At 43.2% G+C, this 20,861-nt stretch overlaps 2 protein-coding genes across 2 annotated transcripts in view; both read left to right on the forward strand.

Moving 5' to 3' along the window:
* Positions 1-7,405: 7,405 nt before the first annotated feature.
* Positions 7,406-19,180, forward strand: Ltv1 (LTV1 ribosome biogenesis factor). The gene is made up of 11 exons (XM_048425264.3): positions 7,406-7,554; positions 8,338-8,469; positions 9,972-10,145; positions 12,548-12,635; positions 15,098-15,233; positions 15,534-15,786; positions 16,844-16,971; positions 17,700-17,839; positions 18,130-18,182; positions 18,518-18,718; positions 18,818-19,180. Exons 1-11 carry the CDS (start codon positions 7,552-7,554, stop codon positions 18,923-18,925), a joined length of 1,416 nt encoding a protein of 471 aa, XP_048281221.3. The 5' UTR covers positions 7,406-7,551; the 3' UTR covers positions 18,926-19,180.
* Positions 19,181-19,773: 593 nt separating this feature from the next.
* The window catches only part of Zc2hc1b (zinc finger C2HC-type containing 1B), a 53,217-nt gene continuing 52,129 nt past the window's right edge, over positions 19,774-20,861 (forward strand). Inside the window, exon 1 of the mRNA XM_048425357.3 lies at positions 19,774-19,829. Within this exon, the coding sequence (XP_048281314.1) occupies positions 19,802-19,829 (28 nt within the window). The 5' untranslated portion in view covers positions 19,774-19,801. The remainder of the gene's footprint in view (positions 19,830-20,861) is intronic.

The following is a 20,861-nucleotide window of genomic DNA, read 5'->3' on the forward strand; positions in this document are numbered from 1 at the left end:
CTTCAGTGAATATATATACTCTCCCTATGTCTGTTTCCCATTTTCTTGTTATTATGTAGTGTGAGACGCATCCCTTGACCAGCAAGCAGAAGCGACCACGAAATCGAGAATCCTTCCCAAATCACGACTTTTATTGGAGCACTCGGTTGAAAGGGGAATGGGGGACGAGAGAGGGAAGGAGCAGGGGAAGGCGAGAGGGAAAAGGTGAGAGAGAGGAAGTGAGAGAGAGAGAAGCCCAAGCGGCAGCTGCTTTTAAAGGGTGGAGGGACTCGGAAACTGTCCTGATTGGTGAATACCATTCTGCTGGTGCCCGGGGGTTCGGGATAGGCTAGGGAACCAAGGCTCAGTTGCGCATGTGCAGGCAAGGGCCCTCAACCCCATGTGGTTAAGCCAAATATGGACTTGTATACCTCCAAGCTATAGGATCACCTGCGCCATCTCGTAATGGTGATTTCTCCAGGTGGCTCCTTACAATGTAGTACGGACTAGCTTGGAGCCCATAATCCTGCTTCAGCCATACAACACTTGGGGTAATAGGAATGTGTCACCGCATCTAGCTCAGACTTTTTTATTGTTCTTTATACTAGAGTATAACAATTTCCACAGCATTTACCTTGCACCTGGCTTGCATTCAGAATTATAAGTCATTAGAGATTTATTTTGTATGTCTATATGACATACAAAATTGGGATTCAGATACTCTCTGGACCTATCAGAACCAATCTCCTACAGGTACAGAGACATAAGGGTTGTATGACAGACTTTTCCTGAACAGACATGAAGAAAATCTGTCCACCCCAGATAGGGAACTGTCAACTGATCAAAGTACTGGTACCATAATTGTCCAAAAAAAAAAGCCACTGAGTTTTATTGGGGTGATTTAAAGGATTTTGGTGGGGTCACGTAACTTACAGGAGCAGAAATCACACAAAAAGAGCATTACCAAAGCCCACCCTAGCACGAAGGACAGCTCATGTAACCTGGAAAGCTGGAGTACATTGTTCAGTCTACAGGCAGCTCAAGCAGGTGGAAGAGTGTTCTTTAAGTGGCTAGGCTGAACAGAGCCTCTTCCAGGAAGCTGGTCTTTGTTTCTTGTATACAGTTCAGCAGGTCTTGGCTTCTTCCTGGCTGTTAGACTTTTCAGGGAGTGACTCCCAGCTGTCTTTATTGCATCTATACTCTTGGACATGGAAAGGACCAGTGGAACTGGTCAGTTTCAGGGACTTCCTGAAGGTAGTTTGTGTTCTTTACTTCCTGTCACAGAGCTTCACAGAGAGATGAAATATTTCAGTCTCAGAAGAAATTGTTACACAACTGTCCTAGTTAAGGTTTCTATTGCTGTGAAGAGACACCACGGCCACAGCAACTTTTATAAAGGAAACCATTTCATTCAGGCCGGCTTACAGTTTCAGAGGTTTAGTTCTTGATTGTCATGGCAGGAAACATGGTGGCATATAGGCAGGCATGGTGCTGGAGAAGGAGCTGAGAGTTCTGCCTTTTGATCCCCAGGCAACAGGAAGTGAACTGTCTGCCACACTGAGTACAGCTTGTGTAATTCTTTTAGCCACCTGTAAGACTACACATCCGGGTTCTAAACCAAATGCACGTACCCCCTGTGTGCGCATGTGTGGGTCGCCTGCCATCTGCGTCATCAGCGTCTGACACAAAAGCCCCTGTACACAGTTGCAAGGTGTAGCATCATCAGCTTCTGACGTAGGCTCGTCTTTCCCCTTGTGCGCATGTGCTGGGAAGCGTTTAAAAGCTGAACATGCCATTTTTTAACCCTCTTTTTCCTTCCACGCCTTTTCCTCTAGCTCGTTGAGCACAACCCCTCTTAATGAACTCCTACGTGGGTTCGTTTGTGTCTCATGTCCTCTTCTCATTTCCTCTGGACATTTTTAGCTTAAACAAAGGAGACTTCAAAACCCACCTGCACAGGGACACACTGCTTCCTACCAGGCCATACCTATTCCAGCAGAACCATCCCTCTTAATAGTGCCACTCCCTTTGGGGGCCATTTTTCTTTCAAACCATCACAACTCTCAATATACAGACACATGCAGTGAAGAAAGATCTATAGTGTCCACTTAAATTTCCGTGCGCTCCCCTCCCAGTTCTTGAGGAATGGCTACTACTAGCAGTTTTAAGTTTTTCTTCAATTAATTCTTTACTGTCGGATTTTTAGTTGTTTTTTCCTTTTCTCTGTTACAAGCAGCACTCCAGTGTACCTCTTGGGCACATTTTCTCTTCTTATAAATTAACTACCTCTGTAAGCACTGTTACTGTTGTCAAGCATGTCATTTATAGCTCCTGAACGCACTGCTTCAGATTCTATTGAGTTTGCCTGTCCCGAGTAATAATTCTCCTTTCTTGTGTACATTGGCTTCCTGCTGCCCTGGAATTCCTGAATGTGGCGGGTGGAAGAAGTTTCCTAAGCAGGAGAAATACTAAGGGCGTAGAACTGAGGCTAGCACAATATTCACCCTTTCAATGGGTAAATTGAAAACAACTCTCCAGAGCCTCGACAAAAACCACAAATTCTGTTTAACCAATTTTAAAATAGATACAGTTAATTACAGAATACCAATAAGAAAGTAAAAATATGATTTGGATTTAATATTATTGCCCCCAAATCAGTTGATGAGTACTTTACTGAAAATAAATGATAATATGAAATAATAATAATAATAATAATAATAATAATAATAATGTTTTTCTGCTAAGATAGCACTCCAACTATCTCTGGGAAATCAGCACGTGTTGGTGTTTAGTGATGGGGAAGATGATTTTTGAAACAGAATGTACTGTGGTAGCAAAGGATTTCACTGAGCCAGGGCCTACTCTGCATTCTTCAGGGACCACTTCTGTGCCCTGGAACCAAAATCGCTAAACTTTATGTTCCCCAACGTCAAATCATTTTTCATACCTATCATTTATTTGTATCTGTGCGTGTATGTGACCAGATGCACATGTGCCCTCTCACGTATGTGGCAATGATCGTGGGACAGCTTGCAGGAACCAGTTCCCTCTTTCTAACCTGTGGGTCCTGGGGATGGAACTCAGGCCATCAGGCTGGGGGGCAGGCGATTTTATCTTCTGAGTCATCTCACTTGCCCCAGATATGTTTTTTAAAGATAATGGTATATGTATTTCAATTCTGTTTGTGAGGATTTAATGACTAAACATATATGAAATGCTTTGAATGGGGCACCCAGTAAAAGCCTTTCCTGGGTAGGGAGGGAGCTAGTAGGCTGCTCCAGCAAGGCTCTAGTGACAAAGGAAAAGAGGACTTCCAGGTCAATAGAGCTGAGCAGGGTGGAGTAATCAATAGACACGGTGACAGCACTTGGGATGGTCCCTCCTTGTGAATGATGGAGAGAGAGCTGGAGAGCCCCCCACCCTGATCCATCTGCATGCTAACAGAAACACAGAGAACCTTGACTGTTCCATGACCTGGACAGCTGCGTGTATTTTTTCCCTGTAGGCTAAGATGGAGCCTTGAACATTTCCAGGCACTGATAAAGCTGTGTAGGTTATTTCCCCAAAGCGGAAAAATAGGAAAATATGTTGCTCAACCATAGAAACTTGCCATGGCTCTGAGCCACATTTCTTAAATCTTCATATGGACTTTGAACCGATCCCCCTCGTGTTTACTGCTTCTTTCTTTGGACTCTCAACCGTCCTCCTCTCCAAATGGTTTGGCAAATCCGTTTCAAGAACTCCCTTGCCACCCATCTTGGGGCAGCTCCAGCCTAGGACTCAGAATGCTAAGCCTTAAGGAACAGTGAGGGGAGGAGAGCCTTTTAGACAGGCAGGAAAGAGCCCATCACACCCAGGTGCTTTGGGGACCTCCGAACAGTTTGACAGGACTGGGATATGAGGAGGAGTTGGAAAAATAACAGAACGCTAAATGAGATGAAATTTCAATCACGGTCCAAGAGTTTGACTTTATTCTAGAGAAGAGACTCAGGGAGTGTTTAAAATGAACAATGTAATGAATTGGGTAATAAAATTGTACACATGGAAATTTAGAAAGTAAAATCAACAAATATGCTGGTTGACTGTCATTGAGGAGAAAGCCAAATTAAAAAAAAAATGTGTAAGAGCATGACCTCCGCAAACTAGCCTGATGGTGGACGTTTCTGTGCTTTATTCTGCTACCTTCAGTTTCCTGAATGTCAGATGCACATCGCTGAAATTAGCTTAGCATTATTTAGGTGGGCTTCATGGGCCTGTGGAAGGAATTAAATGGCATAATAAAAAGAAAGTCCTTTGCTGTGTGTTTAGGGTTTGCATTGGAGCAATAAACAATAAGATAAGCATATTATTAGTTTTTTAAAGAAAGCAATATGGCTTAGAAACCCATGCTCTAGACAGACTCTTCAACCTTATGTTTCAAAATTTCCACCTATTAGTATGTTTACTATGAAGAGTCACTTATTTGATACCATAAATTTTAGTGCTTATAATGTTGGTGAAAATGTATCTCTCACCTCAAAGAGAAAAGAGTTTATTTTTACACCAAATATGAGTTTCACACCCAGGAACACAGATTCAGATTGCCTTGATTAACTATGGGAGTAGACACACAAGACTTCTACTAATTTTTTTTTTTAAGAACCATAAATCTAACTGGTGGTGGTGGTACACGTCTTTAATCCCAGCACTTGGGAGGCAGAGCCAGACAAATCTCTGTGGGTTCAAGGCCAGTCTGGTCTACAAGGCCTAGAAGCTAGTTCCAGGACAGGCTCCAAAGCTACAGAGAGAAATCCTGTCTCAAAAAACAAACAAAAAAATTATAAATCCAATCCCCACAATCAGGAGGCAGAGGCAGATGGAGCTCTGTGAGTGCCAGGCCAGCCTGGTCTACAGAGCAGATTCCAGGACAAGTAGGGATACACAAAGAAACCCTGTGTTGAAAAAACAAGCAAACAAAACATAAATCAATGCATTTGCCAAATACTTTGCTCGGTAGCACAGGTGGGCAGATTTCAGTAGCTCTGGGAAAACTCTGTTGTGGTTGCTGATGCTAGCTGAAGGCTTAGCTTTGGGGTTGTTGGAAACAGTGGTCCTCTGGAACACATGCCAAATATTTCACCGCATAGTCAAAGGGTTGCCAGGTGGGACACAGAGGAGACAGTGAGTGGCTACCAAGGACCGAAGATAAGCCAAGGTAATCTGGGTCTGCGTCTGCAATATTCCAACTGTCCACAATCATAAAATTCTAATTAGCTGTTCAGCTTTGTGGAATCTTCCACATGAGCATAGCATTTTCTTCTGGCAACTATAGTTTGCTGTTAGATGACCATAAGCGCACCTTTCCATCAGAGCCATAGTGTGAGAAATAGTTTATGCAGGTAAAATACCAAACCATTAATTCATATAAGCAAATGTTTATTGGCTACATGTACCAAGAAGCAGATAAAGTAGGAAATAAAGTGGACTGAAATGAAACACATAGTTCCCTCACGGATCTTGTTTTCAAATAAACAAATAACGATGGGTATCTAGCTTAACAATATGTTAAATGAAATATCTACTTTTCTCTTGATAAATGTTATGGTCCTAACCTAGACCATTTCTGTTATTGTTCTTGTAGAAAAGAAGCATGGGCCACAAGCATTTAGGATGATAATATTTTGCCTATAATTATAGAGGCATTCCATCAGAGCCGAGGCATTGAGAAAGACATCAGAAGAAAAACACAAATTTGAGAAAATGCTGACTGTTTGAACTTAGAATTATTTCATCACTCTTTTCTCTAGCACCTGATGGAAACCTTCCTAAATAATACTTATAAACCTATTTGCTTAGGTCACCATAAGATATGTGAGTAACAAGTTGGGGGATGGAGATGTCGTCATAGATCACCTGGTAGGGAGCTCACCTAGCTTGCAGGAAGCCCTGGATGGGGTCAGTCCTCAGAACAAAACCAGTATAAGCCCAGCATTGGTGCTGTGGAGGTAGGAGGAAACATAGTAGTTCAAGGTCATTCTTAACTGATACAGCAAGTTGGCTACACCAGACAATGTCTCGAGAAGAACCACTTTAGGGTTATTAGTTTTCATCTTAGAAAATATGCAACCACCAGAGCTTCAGAAGGTATTTTATTACATCAAATGCTCCTAAAACCAATAGTCTTAGGGACTGTGTTAAAGGTAGTTCATCAAAATGTGCAAATTGGATCCTGATGATTTCTGTCTCTGCTTATTAGAGGTAGGCCTGGTGGCACGTTGCTAGGCAACCTATACCCCTAGTTCAAGAAGTCAGGGAATAACTGACAGGTTTCTTATTTCATACGGTTACTTTTATGTAGAACACAAGGAATGCCTTCTCCATCTTGTTGTCTTATTTTAGCCGAAACAACTGGTTCCATGCCTTCCTAGCAGTGAGCACTACAATGAATGTGATGTCAATACGAATAGCTTAGAGTACTACAAAGGGTAAGCTAAGTGAATGCCTTGAAAGTATTATCCACTGGTCATTTTCAGTATTATAGTTGCACTTGATTACAGTTCTCTGAGGCGCTGGAGCATTTGTACACCTCACTTGCCTTGGCAAGCCTATTTTTGTGACGTGGCAGCACAGATTTAACACTACACATTAAAAGCACTTTTTTCTTCTCTCTCTTTCTCTCTCTCTCTCTTTTTTTTCTTCGATTTTTTGAGACAGGCTCTAGCTCTTGTAGACCAGGCTGGCCTCGAACTAACAGAGATCCTCCTGCCTCTTCCTCCTGAGTGCTGGGATTAAAAGAAGCACTTTTTTAAAAAAAGTTTAATCCCTTAAAAAGAATGACAGTTAAGTTTCATCACCTGTCATTGATTTATCCTAATACCTCAGTGTTCATTCCTCTTACCTGCGTATTTTCTTCAAAGAAATAGCTGTGTTGATATCTTTGGGTTCTCATTGAGTATACACTACTGAATAAAAGTAGGAGTTTTATGTTTATCATAGGAGTCTTGAAACACTACAGCTGTTTTGAGTATCAGTCATGATGGCAATTTCTGTATAAAAGAGCCTTAAATGGAACATTGTTTTGAGATCAAACTCCCTACCCTCACAAAAGTGGCCACGTCTCAATAAAAACTGTGGCATATTACCAAAAAGAAGAAGCCGGGGAAGTGGCTACTTTTCCTTCATGAACCTGTAGAGTTGGTTTTGTTTTGTTCTCAGCTGGTAATAAGTAAGGAATATCTTCAGTGATGACATTTCATTCATCCTCCCGGTATTCGTACCGAAAGTCCGCCCTCAGGTAGCATTTGGGTTAGGTGGGCTACTCCCTTCAGCACCAGAAATCCAGCCAGGGAAGCCCCGCCCACCCTTGGAATCCAACTAGCCCCGCCTCCCGGAAGTTCCCGCCATCGTTGAGGCCGACGCGAGCTACGAAACTTCCGGCTGCCGGCCAGCAGCTCCTCGGCGATTGGCCCACGGCCACGCCATTGATGTGACGTGCTGTCCCGGACCTGTGTACCCACGTGTGGCGCGGCCGGGAGACACCGGTGAACGGCGGATCGACTTTCGCGGTTCCGGAGAAGGAGTCCCTGCTCCGTCATGGTGAGAAAGTCGCGGGGGTCCCTGCCGCGGCTTCCGGTTACGTCCGGGTTTGCAGTGCCCGGCGGCTGCGTTGCTCGGTGTCCCGAGACCGGTCACCTTCGTCTCCCTGGGTGCACTTTTTAAAGGAGACGAGATGCCCTTCCTTTTGGCAAAACCCCGGGAGTTTACGATTCTGCCGGCTTAGTTTGACTCAGTCTCTTTGAGTTACTTACAGAAGCCCCGCCCCTGCTTCCGGGTTCCTCGTAGGTCACTTGGTTGGCACCTGGATTTGAAGACAGTGTTAAAGAATAAATAAGAATGTATCGAGGAGTAAAGAGTTTAAACATTACTTGTCTGTGCCCTGGTTTTATTTCCTAGTTAGTAGATGAAATGTCTGTCCCCTGTACATTTTCTTATAGCACGCTCCTTGTCTTGTTGGCTCAACTTTTCGGGGACCTTCCCTGAGCATCTGTTATAAAGGACTTAAGGCGTTTGCACTCCACCATGCTTGGTTTTTCCTCACTAAGGTCATTACCTTGTTGATGCACTTGCTGAGAACGGAGAGTTTCTCCGACTCTCCCACTCACATAACCCCAGGTATCTAACAAAGTAGGTGCCCAACCAGTGTTTGCTGGAGAAGGTTAAGTATGGTTTCCTCAGAACACCGGGACTGTTGCCTGGTGTAGCTATGCAAATTTGAAAAATCTGTTCACCCTCTACATCATTACTGCAGGTACCTGTGGTTGTGAGGTCATTCACTGAGCGGGGATTCTGTCTCACCGTCCTTTCCTGATTATATTGCAGCCTCACAGAAAGAAGAAACCCTTTATAGAGAAGAAGAAAGCTGTCTCTTTCCACTTGGTCCACAGGAGCCAGCGAGATCCTTTAGCAGCAGATGAGACTGCGCCCCAGAGGGTTCTGTTGCCCACCCAGAAGGTAGGTCTGCCCCTGTAGCCACTAAGTGTTTAGGTGAAAGGTAGTTTTGTAGTCCTAATGATGGAAGCCAAGGGCCGTGTGCATGCCCAGCAGGCACTCTACCCCTGAACTCATGTCTCCGTCCCTATGAGCTTTTAATAATCTGCTGGCACTCTCAAAATCTGGTCATCTAAGAAATGAACTGTGGCTCAGTTTCCATTCTGTGTGCTGACGTTTGAAATCGTGTATTTATTTTGGTTAAGAGGATAAAGCATCTGAGAGATTATTAAATAAAGAGATCTTAAAGAACATTAGTAAAGTTCACTAGCCCACAACCTACTGTGCTGTGCAGTATTATTTAGGGTAGGGCCATATGTTCAGTCTCGGCATTCTCTTGGGATTCTGCCATGTTTCAATAGTCTTCGGTTTGCATTTTTGCTTCCTGGTCGCTCATTCATCTCTTGAAATACAAAACATCTGAGCTCATGAATTAGCTTTGGAAGTCCAAGGGGAGCCTTGAAAAGGACGGCTTATGTTAGCGTACTCTTGTTGAAGGTGGATAATATAAAAATATTGAGGGATGCTGGAGACATAGTCCAGTGTGTAAGTGCATGCGCTGCTCTTGCAGAGGACCCAGGTTCGGGCCCCAGCACCCACAGAAAGACTCGCAGCCATCTTTAACAACCCTTCCAGGAGCCTTCTTCTGCCCTCTGTGTATACCAGGCACATGTATACATGTAGTCAAAACACTTATTAAAAAATGAAAATGTTCCAAATGTTTCCAATGTCAGGGGGCATTGGCCTAGGTTTAGCTTTTCATCAAAGCCACCACCAGCTCACTCCCATTGCCGCCAGCCCACTCTTGTTCACCACCTGCCCACTTCCTTTTGCTACTCAAAACCTTTCTTTGCTTATAAATACAAGAAACTGTACTTATTCTCCAAGTCCCCAGATCTTTTCTTCTATCCGTCTAACATCATTTTTGAGTGTGTGTTACATATATTTCTCACCTGGAATTGTACACAGTGCCTAATTGAAGGGACTGTTTTCATTTTTGTCTTGCGTGGGGGCTCATGTTTTACTTTGTCCTTTGAGCCAGGTCATGCTGCGTTGCTCAGCCTTTTGTTGCATTCATGCGTTCAAATGGTCTGCCTCTGCCCAGCTTCAGTCCGTTTTTTGAATTTGATGTAGCCCTTTGGTTTGGATGCTCTGTAGTTTTTGTCAAGAATTAGTTGTGTGAGCTGGGTGGTGGTGACACACGCCTTTAATCCCAGCACTTAGGAGGCAGAGGCAGAGGCAGGCGAATCTCAGTGAGTTGGAGGCCAGTCTGGTCTGCAAAGCAAGTTCCAGGACAGCCAGGTCTGTTTCAAAGATAATCCCTGACTTGAAAACCCAAAAAATAAAAGGAAAAAGAAAAATTAGTTGTGTGATTCCTGCCAGCCAGTGTTTGTGTGCTCTCTGCTCTTTGTAACGATTCTGGCCCTATCCGTGGCAGGATGGCTGACTCCCTGTTGTTATCCCAGGTAAACGATGAGGAACGGCGAGCAGAGCAGAGGAAGTACGGCGTGTTCTTCGACGACGACTATGACTACCTGCAGCACCTGAAGGAGCCGGCTGGGCCCGCGGAGCTCATCCCCAGCAGCACCTCCTTCAGACTGTACAGCAGGAACGCGGGAGAAGACACCCCAGAATGTCCAGTATGTAGAGATTCCATATTGCAGTATTGTACATGGCAACCTAAGAAGAAATGGCTTAGGTGCCACTGATTGATTCTGCTTTGTAAAAATAGGGCTTAAAGTACTTTAACTCTGAGTTTGTCAGGACTGAGTACAGCCTAGGAGTAGAATGCAGTGCGGTGCAGAGGTAGCGTTCATGTGACTGCTTGATCGTGCCTTGACTGTCACATGACAACGGAGTTGGGAGTTACTACAACTGTTAAACATACCTACGTTAAAAGGAAAGTGATTGGTATTGGGACTGCCATTTATTTGATTCTGTGACTACTTTTTTAAGGCTTAGAAAAATCCCATAGGTAAATTTAGTAAATCCCTTTTCATTCCCAAAATTATAAGAGGAATCACTGTAACCTTTAAAAAGTCTAAGAAATATATTAGTTGTTTTAATCATGTTTTTCTTTTAAATAATTTTATTGTTATTGATTAGGACAAGATATTGAATACTTGGTTCAAAGTAACAGAAAACTCTAATTCAGACTTGTTTTAAAAATAATAAATGGTTGGTGTGGTGCCGCATGCCTGCAGTCCCAACATGCAGCAGTCAGAGGCAAGAGGATCTTGAAGGCCAGTCTGGTGTACACACTGAGTTCCTAGCCAGTAAAGCTATATAATGAGTTCTTGCTTTAAGTAGATATGTAGTCTGTGTCAGTGGTAAGAGCTGGACATGTGTTTAACCTCAGGGTCATCCTGAGCCAGTTTCTGATATCATTTCTAAACACAGTAACCTACAGAAATTATAAAATCTGTCAGAAACTCTCCAAAATGGCATGTTTTTGTCACAGGTTGTTTGTTTTAGCTTTTTTCTCCCAAATATTTCACATCGTTGAATGTGGTGCTACCCAGGAAGAACATTTCAGCTAGGAGAAGACTTAACACTGGTGTTTTGGATCATAGTGACAGGCTTATTCATGCTCACTAAATTGAATCGAATTACTATATCATAGTGAGGAGCTAGCCTTGATTCTTGTGGTCTCTTGCCAAGTAACAGACATTTGGATACCTTGAGTAGGCCTCAAATAGGCCTTGAGCAAGCCTCGAGTAGGCCTGGATCTTATTGAGCCTTGAAAAATCAGGACCTGTTAGAAGTGCAGAAAGGTCACAGATGGGAGAAGGGTGGTTAAATTAGGCAGGGTGCAGTGGCACACACCTTTAATACTCAGGAATCAGAGGGAGGTGGATCTTGGCGTTCAAGGCCAGTCTGGTCTACCTGGTGAGTTCCAGGACAGCCAGGGCTGTTACACAGAAACCCTGTCAAAAAACAACAATAAAATTTAGAAAGAAGGTTGAACTAGGATGTTGCCCAAAGGAAGGGAGTGGAATGGTGCGCAAGAGTTGAGAGGGATACAGGAACAGAGAGGTGTTTTGTGACCTCCTTTGGAGTTAAGACAACTGGTTCCGAGAGAGGCTGTGCCATTACTGGACCATGGGATGCCATCTCTAGTGTAAAGAGAAAAAGATGCATTTGCTTTGAGACTCCAGGCAGGCAGAGTTGTAATGTGTGGATCAAACCCTGGATGCTCTTCACGACTGATCTCAGGCATTAACTTTTCGTTTTCTGATCTTGTGTTTCTCAGCGAAATGTTCATGCTCACAGTTTGGAGAACTAGTGGACTAGTATAGAAGGGTGGTATGGAGTGTTTGAAAGGATCCCTGCTAGGGTGGTGGAGTGTTGAGAACGTGTGCTGGTTTACGGGTTAGAGAGGCTGAGATGCAGTGACTAGAGCCTCCCGAGACTGCTAACAAGTCAGGACAGACAGTGATTTCCAGCAGCGGTCTGGAGCCAGAAGTCCAAACCAGGTCCTTGGCAGGCTCGGTTGCTTCTTGGGGACTCAATTGTGTCGTCACTCATCCCACTCTGCTGAAGCTCGCCAGCAGTCTGTCTTCAGAGTTCTCTGACCTGTGGGTGCCCCACTCCAGTCTGCCTCCTCCTCCACATCTCTTTCACCCCTTTATGTGAGGGCAAGCTGACCACTGAACTCATGTTCAAGACCAAGGGAGGATATATGGTTGTGGCCTTCTTGCTGACAGCAGACGACTGTGTGAGAGACCGAGCCCACTGACCTTTAGAGTAGACCACTTTCAACCTGTTACTCCTTAGTCACCACATGAATGGCCAGATCCGTTCATGAGGACCGAGTGCTGATCAACTGTTAAGGTCTCTAGGGTCTCAACCATAATGTTTCAGAGTAATGAGTAAGTTGCATTGTTTCGTAGGGAATAAACCACAGCAAACCTTATTTCAGGTGTGGTCATAGCCTAAGACTGAGTGGCTATGAATTTGGAAAGGATGCTTTTCAGCCCGGTACAGTGACTGAACGGTGTTTTCTCAGTAAGCCTCACAGCTGTGTAATTCCTTTTTTAAGAGCACTGGAATTAAGTTGCCTTCATCGGTGTTTGCATCTGAGTTTGAGGAAGATGTTGGATTGTTAAACAAAGCAGCTCCAGTTTCAGGTGAGTTTAACTTTTTTAACATTTATTTTGTTACTGAAAAGCTTCATGCATGAGTACCATATTTACATAGCTTTCACCCTGCACACTTTTCCCCTGCACTCCCCACCCCACTCTCTCAACTTCATGACTGCTTTAATTATGTGTCTGTGTAAATATAGCCTGCTGAACCCATTTAATCTTGTCATGTGTGTGTTTAGGGGTGACTATTTGGCATTGGATAACCTATCAAAGGTTGTCCCTGGAGAAGACCAGTTCTCCTCTCTTGGTAGCTAGGGATGGAAGGGGGGGGTGTCTCGTGAATTTCCTCTGTCCACCCATCTGCACTGGAATGTTGACTGGTGTTCTCTTTGTCTTGTTGAGGTCTTGTTTGGATGGCAATATGGCTAAGATTCCCTGCGTGCAACTCCTGTTGTATAGAAGACACTTGTCTTGCAGCAGACATCTTAGACCTGTGGCTCTTAAAGTTGTTCCACTCCCTTTCTTTGGTGTTTCTTGAGCCTTCAGTGAGGGATTGCGTGGCAGATCTACCAGTTGGGTCCGGCCCCCCCAGTCACTTGTTGTCTCCCTTATGACCAGTTGTGGCTTTCTGTTGGTCTCTTGTCTACTGCAATGAGGCTTCATTGGTGAGGGGTGGGAGCTGCATGTATCTGTGGATATAAGGATGGGTGTTTACAGTGCAGTTGGGAATTATACTGGTTGAGGAACGTGGCAGTGGTAGGTTCTCCTTGGGTCTGTGACCTCAGCAGTCATAGGTAGTTGGCTGGGCTTACAGCACCAGGCATGACCTGTCTGTCTCCTATTAAAGTGGGTCTTAAGTCTAATTGGGTGACCATTGGTTACCCCAAAAATACTAGTACCACTATTGCATCCTTGGTTATAGCTTGCTGTGCTGGTCATTATGGTTGTGGTTCATGGTAACTCAGCCATTAAAGGCTGAGACTTACAGCTAAAAGGAAAGAATTTAACTTCTTTAAGTTTTCATATGAGTAAATTTGTGTTTTGCAAAAAGAAGCATAAAGGTATATGATTTTTCCATCCACAGTAAAGAGATTATAAACAATCGAGATTAATATAGAATTTGGATAATAGAACATGAAGAGAGAGTATGGCCAGCAGCATTTTGTATGATGCAACAAGTTCTTATGTCTTTATAGATCTCATTTGAAAAAAAGTGTGGAAACCTTGTAAGGGAGGTTTAATGTTCATGTGCTCTCTTATGAAGATAACAGAGATGATCATTATTCCTTAAAATTTTGAACAATACCATATGAGTATTTGGAAGCAATCTATTGTAAGATTCACCCAAAATAAATTGAAGAAGTAACTTTTAAAGAAAACTTTCAGTACCACTGCTATAGTAGGCCAAAACAAAGGTCCACAGAGGTAGTATTTAGTATTTTTTCCTAAGTTAACCAGTACTTGCCTTAGAACATTCTTTCAATGACTTATCTTTCAAAGTGGTTGTTGTGTAATAATAGTCTTAAGTTAAACCAAAATAAAACATAACCTGAGAGAATTTCTGTCTGTAGAAAAGATACTAAATGGGGTATTGCCTTTGAGGCATAGAAGAGTAAATGCAAGGAGTACCATCGGGAAGCTTGGCAAAGCTTTCAAGAGGATAGCAAAGTTGATTTGTTGCTTTTGTGGTTGTTTGTTCAGAAGGGTCCTGTGAAACGGTATCATCAGTTGCTTTCTTAAGTAGAAGGCCGGTGGAAGGAGGGAGGAGAGAAGGTTGGGTAGAAAAGATACTCCAGACAGGAAACTGACTATACAAAGCCCAGCGAATGTAAACACCAGGAAATGTATACAGTTTAGCATACCAGAGGGGCGTGAAAGAATGAATAAAAAATGCAACTGGGGAACAGGGAGGGGCAGCATAGCAAGCCTTGTTAGCAAAGCAGACCTTGTCAAAGATAGGTTCATTTTATTAGGTAAAATTATATAACTGAAGAAACCAGCTGGGATTTATTAAAATTTTGTGGTCCAAATTTATGGAAATATAAAAGTCACCAAATACTTGTTTTTTAAAATAAATGAATTTGAAACCTGGAATTATTCTGCAGGTGCAAATTTAGGAGTTTTGCTAAAGAGTTTAATAGAAAAGATTGGTAATGGAAATGCTTTAACTAGTGAACATTGAAAAATGGGTGTTTTCATTCTGTCTACCTAAATGTACTTAAAGGTTTTTAGTCTTAGTCTTTTATCTGAAGTGCATAAATCAGATAGTATAAAGTAAATATGCACCATGCTTTCTTAGTGACACACACACACACACACACACACACACCCCGGGGAGTGGGGGGGGGCACGGAGGAGTGCAAGAGACCTGAGGTTCCTGTTTGTTTTCTTTGCAGCAGTGGCCTCTTGTAGTCAGACTCACAGAGAAGCTGGGGTAGACCTTGAACTCCTGAATGCTAGGGGGAAAAATAGGGTGTTTTGCTGAGTTTTTCTTTTCCTTTTAGGACCTCGCCTGGATTTGGATCCTGACATTGTTGCCGCTCTTGATGATGATTTTGACTTTGATGATCCAGATAACCTCCTTGAAGATGACTTTATTCTTCAGGCAAATAAGCTGACAGGAGAAGAAGTGGATCTGCCGTATGTGTGCTGCTTTTGTAGTGGGAGGGTAACAGTGGTCTAGTTTTGAGAACGTGATCTAAGATGTCTGTATTAGAGCGGTAAGTAGTTAAATTTGAAACATACTATCAGTAAGTGGAGCTAAAACCCAGATTCCTGATGACTGGTTGCTTTTCCTACTATACCAAATTAGCCTAATACCATCTCAAGTACTGCTTCCTCTGAGCCTTTCAGAAGGAGCTTCTGGGTTTGTATGAAGTTGCTGTGCTTTGATGCTTTTCCAGTTGTTTGGACGGGTGATTTATGGCCTCTTGGCTGTAGGGAATCCGGGAGTGCAGATGACCATGAATGGGAAGACATGGACGATGAGGAAGGGAGCGGGGATGACTGTAGCTCTGCAGGCCTACCATCAGATGGAGGAGACAGATCTGCCCCCGGGTCACCTCGAGAAGCCTTCAGAAACCACCTGTTTTGGGAAGAGGAAACCAAAAGCCGTTTCACGGAGTATTCTATGACCTCCTCAGTCATGAGGAGAAATGAGCAGCTGACCCTGCATGACGAGAGGTTTGAGAAGGTGCGGGCCTGGAAAATGTCACTGAGTTTTGTCTTCCCTGCAAAAACAGAGATTGGAACCAGAGTAAACCTTTCAGGATTAGAAACCACCTGTTGCATTAAGATTGAGCGGAGCTACACCCTGGTCGGGATTCTGGAAAGAGCTGTGTAGGTCCCAAGGGTTGACTGATAGAACAGCTGACATCTCATTCTGAGATTTGAAATTCTGATTTTGCATCTCACCATAATCTGCAAACTTTTGCTGTTTTGCTAAGAGTTGGCTGGCTTAGCATCAACAAAATTCGATTATTTTAGTTCTTTAGATATAACTAACACTAAAACCAAAAAAGTAGAGTGAGGCGTACTTTAAAACATGACGTATACCAGATTTGACTCCTGGGACAGGCCAACTCCTGATTTCCAGTACTGTGGACCACCTATGCAGAGTCCCTTCACCCATTCTGTCCTATGCTCTTGCCCTTCTGACGCCATTTCTAATGTGTTCATCCATGTATATTATCCACAAGTTTGTATCAGGTTAAGATAGGATTTCTCCATGGGCAAAGAGTCTCAAATGTACATCCAAGCCCTAAAGTAGTAGTGTCTGGTATGTAGTAGGACTTGAAGGTTTTTACTTAGTAGTCAGCAAGTGAAGGAATGCTTTCAGTGCATGGAATATACAGGCTTGCTACAATACCACAGAAGTGCTTCCCTCTTACCTGTCAAGAGTAGTCCACTGTTAAGTGCCAACATCTTTGCTCATCAGATAAAGCGTAGCAGTGCTCACAGCATCTGAGCGAGAATAGAGTTTACACAGTAGATTCCCTCACAGCGTCTGCATCACTGAGAGGTGCAATTTTTGCTGAAATGTTCTGAAACAAAGATCTATGCATAGCATTTTCTTTTCCAATCTGAGTAAAATAACTCCTTTTATTATTTTATTTTCCTCTCTGTTGACACAGTAATGATAGTTGTGAGCTTTTAGTAGTGCTGAAATACTATGTAGGAGTAAGGTTAATATAAATAAAATAATTCATGATAGGTTTTTCATGGCATCTTTTTTGTTGTTTGTATTCAAGTTTTATGAACAATATGATGATATTGAAATTGGAGCTCTGGATAACGCAGAACTGGAAGGTTCCATTCAAGTGGACAGCAATCGGCTGCAGGAAGTTCTGAATGACTACTTTAAGGAGAAGGCAGAGAAGTATGGCAGTTCTCCTTTAGCTACGTTGTTTTTACCTTCAGATGACTGATGCGGGGAGTCAAAGTCTATCACTAGTTGACTTGATGGTGGTGCAATAGCTGAGGTTAGGCGGGAAATAAAGTACAAAGAAACATTGGAGTTGGGAAGTAAAAGGTGTTTCTGGCCTCAGGCTGAAGAATCTTTATAACTTAGAAGTGCCTGGTTTCTTGTCTTTGAAATGGTGGGTGTTCCAAAAAGTGAGTAGTTATGGCTAATAGATAAGCTTGACTTGGGCTGATTAGCAGAGCTCACAAGAAAAGTATTTGCTCAGTCAGCATCTGTATCAAAGTGCCTCTTATCTGAGAGAAGCTGATGATGTATTAAAATCTGCTCACAGGTCTTGTTTCATGAAACACTGCAGCATGCAGTTCCCACAGCATGAAAGGGGCCATAGACTTTAAGTGAATTCTGTGCATACTTTGGAGAGATAGATGAGCAGCTGGTGCTCATCTTAGGGAATCTGCCATCTTGTGTAATGTAGAACCGTCTGCAGATGCAGCTAGATTTGATGTGCCTATCAGCAGAGCGAATGTGCAAACCACTGGACGGATAGAGCGGGAATGTTCCAGGAGCTTGGCATGCACAGGAATAGGATTTCAAATGGCTCTTGTCTCTAGAGCTCTTTTAGTGACATGCAATTTAATGTTTTCTTTATCCTGTTTTCATTTTATAAAATGCACCAAAAAAAGTTGTGTAAAATTGAATACTCTTGAGCCTTTTGAGGATCAAGATCTGCCAACAAATGAGCTCGACGAGTCTGAAAACGAAGAGATGATCACCGTAGTTGTTCGGGAAGAGAAGGAGAAGTGGGATTGCGAGTCCATTTGCAGTAAGTACCTTATTCCCCGTCGGCTGCCAGAGGTATGAAAACCATTCAGTGTGAGTGTGGGAGAGCAGATAGAATTTAGTAGAAGTTAATCTTTTAGGGAATTTGTGAAAATGCTTTAAAAACAATATGACTGTTCTGCTATTGAGTTGTAAATAATTTCAAAATGGTTTTCAGAGAGGCTCTAGTGTGATTTTGCACTATAAAAACACCAAGACTGGGAACGTAGTGTGAACTGGGTGGTGCTTTTGTTGAACTTAAATGTGCTTAGGTGTCACCTGATTTTTTTCCAGGTACATACTCCAATTTGTACAATCATCCACAGCTCATCAAATATGAACCAAAGGTGAGGCTGACATTGTTAGCATACCATTTTCAGGGCTGGAATGGTAGCACAGCAGTTGAGATCACTACCTGCTCCTTCAGAGGACCCAGCTTGGTTCATAGCACACACATCAAGTGGGAATCCAGCTCCAAAGGATCTGATGCCTCTTCTGGGCCCTGGAGGCCGCCATAATATGGGCCACACTCATACACATACACACTTGCAAGTACGAGTTGGTCTTCAGTGCCCTTTCTTTCTGGCTGGCATGACTGGTAGGAAGCACCGACAGTGCACCACTAGTGAGCGCTTGTGAGTAGGATGGGAGATAACTCTAGTGCTGCTCTCTCTCCCCTCAGCCCAAACAGATCCACCTGTCCGCGAAAACGGGCATTCCTCTCAATGTCTTACCTAAGAAGGGGCTCACGGCGAAGCAACTGGAACGAATGCAGATGATCAATAGCAGTGACCTCCCCAAGGTGTCAACCCAGCCTCGGCCCAAAAATGAAAGCAAAGAAGATAAAAGAGCCAGAAAGCAGGCCATAAAAGAGGAACGGAAGGTAACTGCGCCCTCTGATGTGGGGCTTGCAGAGAGCTGCGGGGGGAGGGGGGTGGCAGGGTCCGTCTGTACAAATGTAACCCGGGATCCTCTTGTATAGGAACGAAGAACTGAAAAGAAAGCTAACAAACTAGCATTCAAACTGGAGAAAAGAAGGCAAGAGAAGGAGCTGCTGAACTTGAAGAACATTGAGGGTCTGAAGCTATAGGTGGGGAACATTCAGTATGAGTTGTATTCCTGTCAGTGGTCTCCACTGTGCTCAGTAATTAAGGATCTTAAGGGAGGTAAAAATGACTGAGAAAAGTAGAGCATTTGTATTTTTCTACAAATGAGGGTCTCTTGTCAGCTATCTTGTAAATATAATGTTTTGAATTTACTATTATAAGCTTATATTCCCTCTGAGATAAATGACTTCATGGAAGTAAAATGTTTGGATAAATTAAAGGAAAATGTCTTTATAACATGCACGGACTTGGTGTGTTCATTTATTTGTATGGTTGTCAAAGTTGTCCTTTGCAGATGTTCTCAAATATTTCTTTGAAACCTCTCCACGCCTTCTCGGGAATTACATGGTTTAATTTGCCGTCTGTAGAGGAGTGGTCTGGTTAAGCTCAATTTTGAAATGCTAAGTTTATTCTCAGTGGTGAGAAGACTGTTCCTGAGAAGATTCCACGGGTAGGAGCTGATTTTCCCGTGTCCATAAAACGACCCTTCCAAAAGGACTGTGACGATGAGCGCCGCAGTTGTGGTTGGGATTTCCTGCCCTGGAAGCAGATGGCTCTTTCCCTCTGGATTTAGGGCCAGCGTAGCGGCAGCGATCAGAAATACTTACGTCACTGTAACCTGAAAAGTTTGTCTTCCCAACATTGTTTAATGTTTGAAAATATCCACAACTTATTAAAATCCATACTCAGAAGTTTCCAGGGTTTGATGAGTTGTTCTTGTTTTGACATCTAGAGACTGATTCAAGGCTTAGGCAATGACTCCATCATAATGTTCATTATTTGGTAAACTGTGACTTCTCACTGACCTTTGCCCATTTGCCCCTGACCGGTGTGGACACTTGGTCAGAGTGGAGGACAAAATGGCTGAGGCACAGCCAGCTGTGGCGGGTGAGCTGCACTTGATGGCTAGATGGTTTAGAAGTCTCATCACTTGCTAGTTAATTAAGTCTTTTCCGAAGCTGATAGCTATCACCTTATTCTAAGTTTTATTAATTAAAATCTTAATTATTGTATTTCTCTTAGAGTTGTGAAAAAACTTTACAATTCTATTCTGTTAACACCTAACCAACAGTAAAAATAAAAGAGTGCACAATTTGTCATTGAGGAAGTATAGCAAAAGCAGAAGTAGTTGATGTTTTCTATAAATACTGGGAATAAAAATCCTAAGTGGATGGGCCTTTTCTCCAAAGAAGAGTCTCCAAACCTTGAAGAGTCTTGGGCACAGGATGTCACTGAGCCCTGCTAGTCCTGTTCAGATTAATCTCTTGTAAATAAGGGAATGCAACTCAGCTGTAAGTCTTCAGAAGCTGGTTGCTGTGGGGCTGATTAATTTAGCTTAAAGAGTGTAATTCTGTTCTGGAGAAGACTTTTGTGGCAACTTGAATGAATTGCTAGAACTTGTTAGCAAGTTTCCCCTGCACACACCAGACCTAAAAGCCAACCCCCTCTCCACACACACACACACACACACACACACAAACACATGCCGAAATACTCGGTTTCTAGTCTTCTGTAAACAGTGAAAAATGAACCTATCAGCTCAGTGCTGAACGACAGCAGTTGAGAGATAAGGGGGATTTTGCCTTCAAGAACTACTTGGTTGGAGACAGTTCAGAAGCACAGATAAGTGCCGATGCCATCACTGTGACAAGCACCACTTGTTCCGAGGAGCTGGGTACCCACTGTTCCCCTGAAGTCTTCAGATAAGCCTGCAAGGTTGCTCAGTTGTCACCACCTCTGGTTTTCATTGAGGAGCACACCCTCCTCCCGGCACTTCCTCTTCCCTGCCTTGTGCTCTCTGTGGGACTGACGGACAAGGCATCTCTCAGGATCCTTTCTGACTAGAGAAAAGTTGGAGGGCAGAACATTGTGCTGACCACTTTACCTGCTGACCAAGCTAGTGCCTGGAATTTGATGAAT

This window comes from Myodes glareolus, chromosome 1 (genome assembly GCF_982192425.1).
Source record: "Myodes glareolus chromosome 1, mMyoGla1.1, whole genome shotgun sequence".
Taxonomy (NCBI): Eukaryota; Metazoa; Chordata; class Mammalia; order Rodentia; family Cricetidae; genus Myodes; species Myodes glareolus.